Raw genomic sequence first — 219 nt, forward strand, 5'->3', positions numbered from 1 at the left:
TAGATCCACCGAAGCGGCCCGGAAGCCGTGGCCGCCTTCCAGAGGGGTACTGGGAGAGCCTAGGGAGACCCACAGAGGCCCCGGAGGGGCGCCGGTGGGCGGGGCGCGCTGACCCGGGCCCCGCGAGCAGAAGCGCAGGTGAGCAGCCAGAGCTGGGCTCGCCGCCGCCGCCCTCGTGCCTCCGCCCCGTGGCGCCCCACCCCTCCCCGCGCGGGGGCC

General features: G+C 78.1%; 1 protein-coding gene across 1 annotated transcript in view; it reads left to right on the forward strand.

The window, feature by feature from the left end:
• Nucleotides 1-219, forward strand: part of NHSL1 (NHS like 1) — a 239,058-nt gene that overhangs the window by 2,432 nt on the left and 236,407 nt on the right. The window contains exon 2 of the mRNA XM_024739419.1: nucleotides 4-138. Within this exon, the coding sequence (XP_024595187.1) occupies nucleotides 4-138 (135 nt within the window). The remainder of the gene's footprint in view (nucleotides 1-3; nucleotides 139-219) is intronic.

This window comes from Neophocaena asiaeorientalis, unplaced genomic scaffold, assembly GCF_003031525.2.
Source record: "Neophocaena asiaeorientalis asiaeorientalis breed wild unplaced genomic scaffold, Neophocaena_asiaeorientalis_V1.1 scaffold162, whole genome shotgun sequence".
In the NCBI taxonomy this organism is placed as follows: Eukaryota; Metazoa; Chordata; class Mammalia; order Artiodactyla; family Phocoenidae; genus Neophocaena; species Neophocaena asiaeorientalis.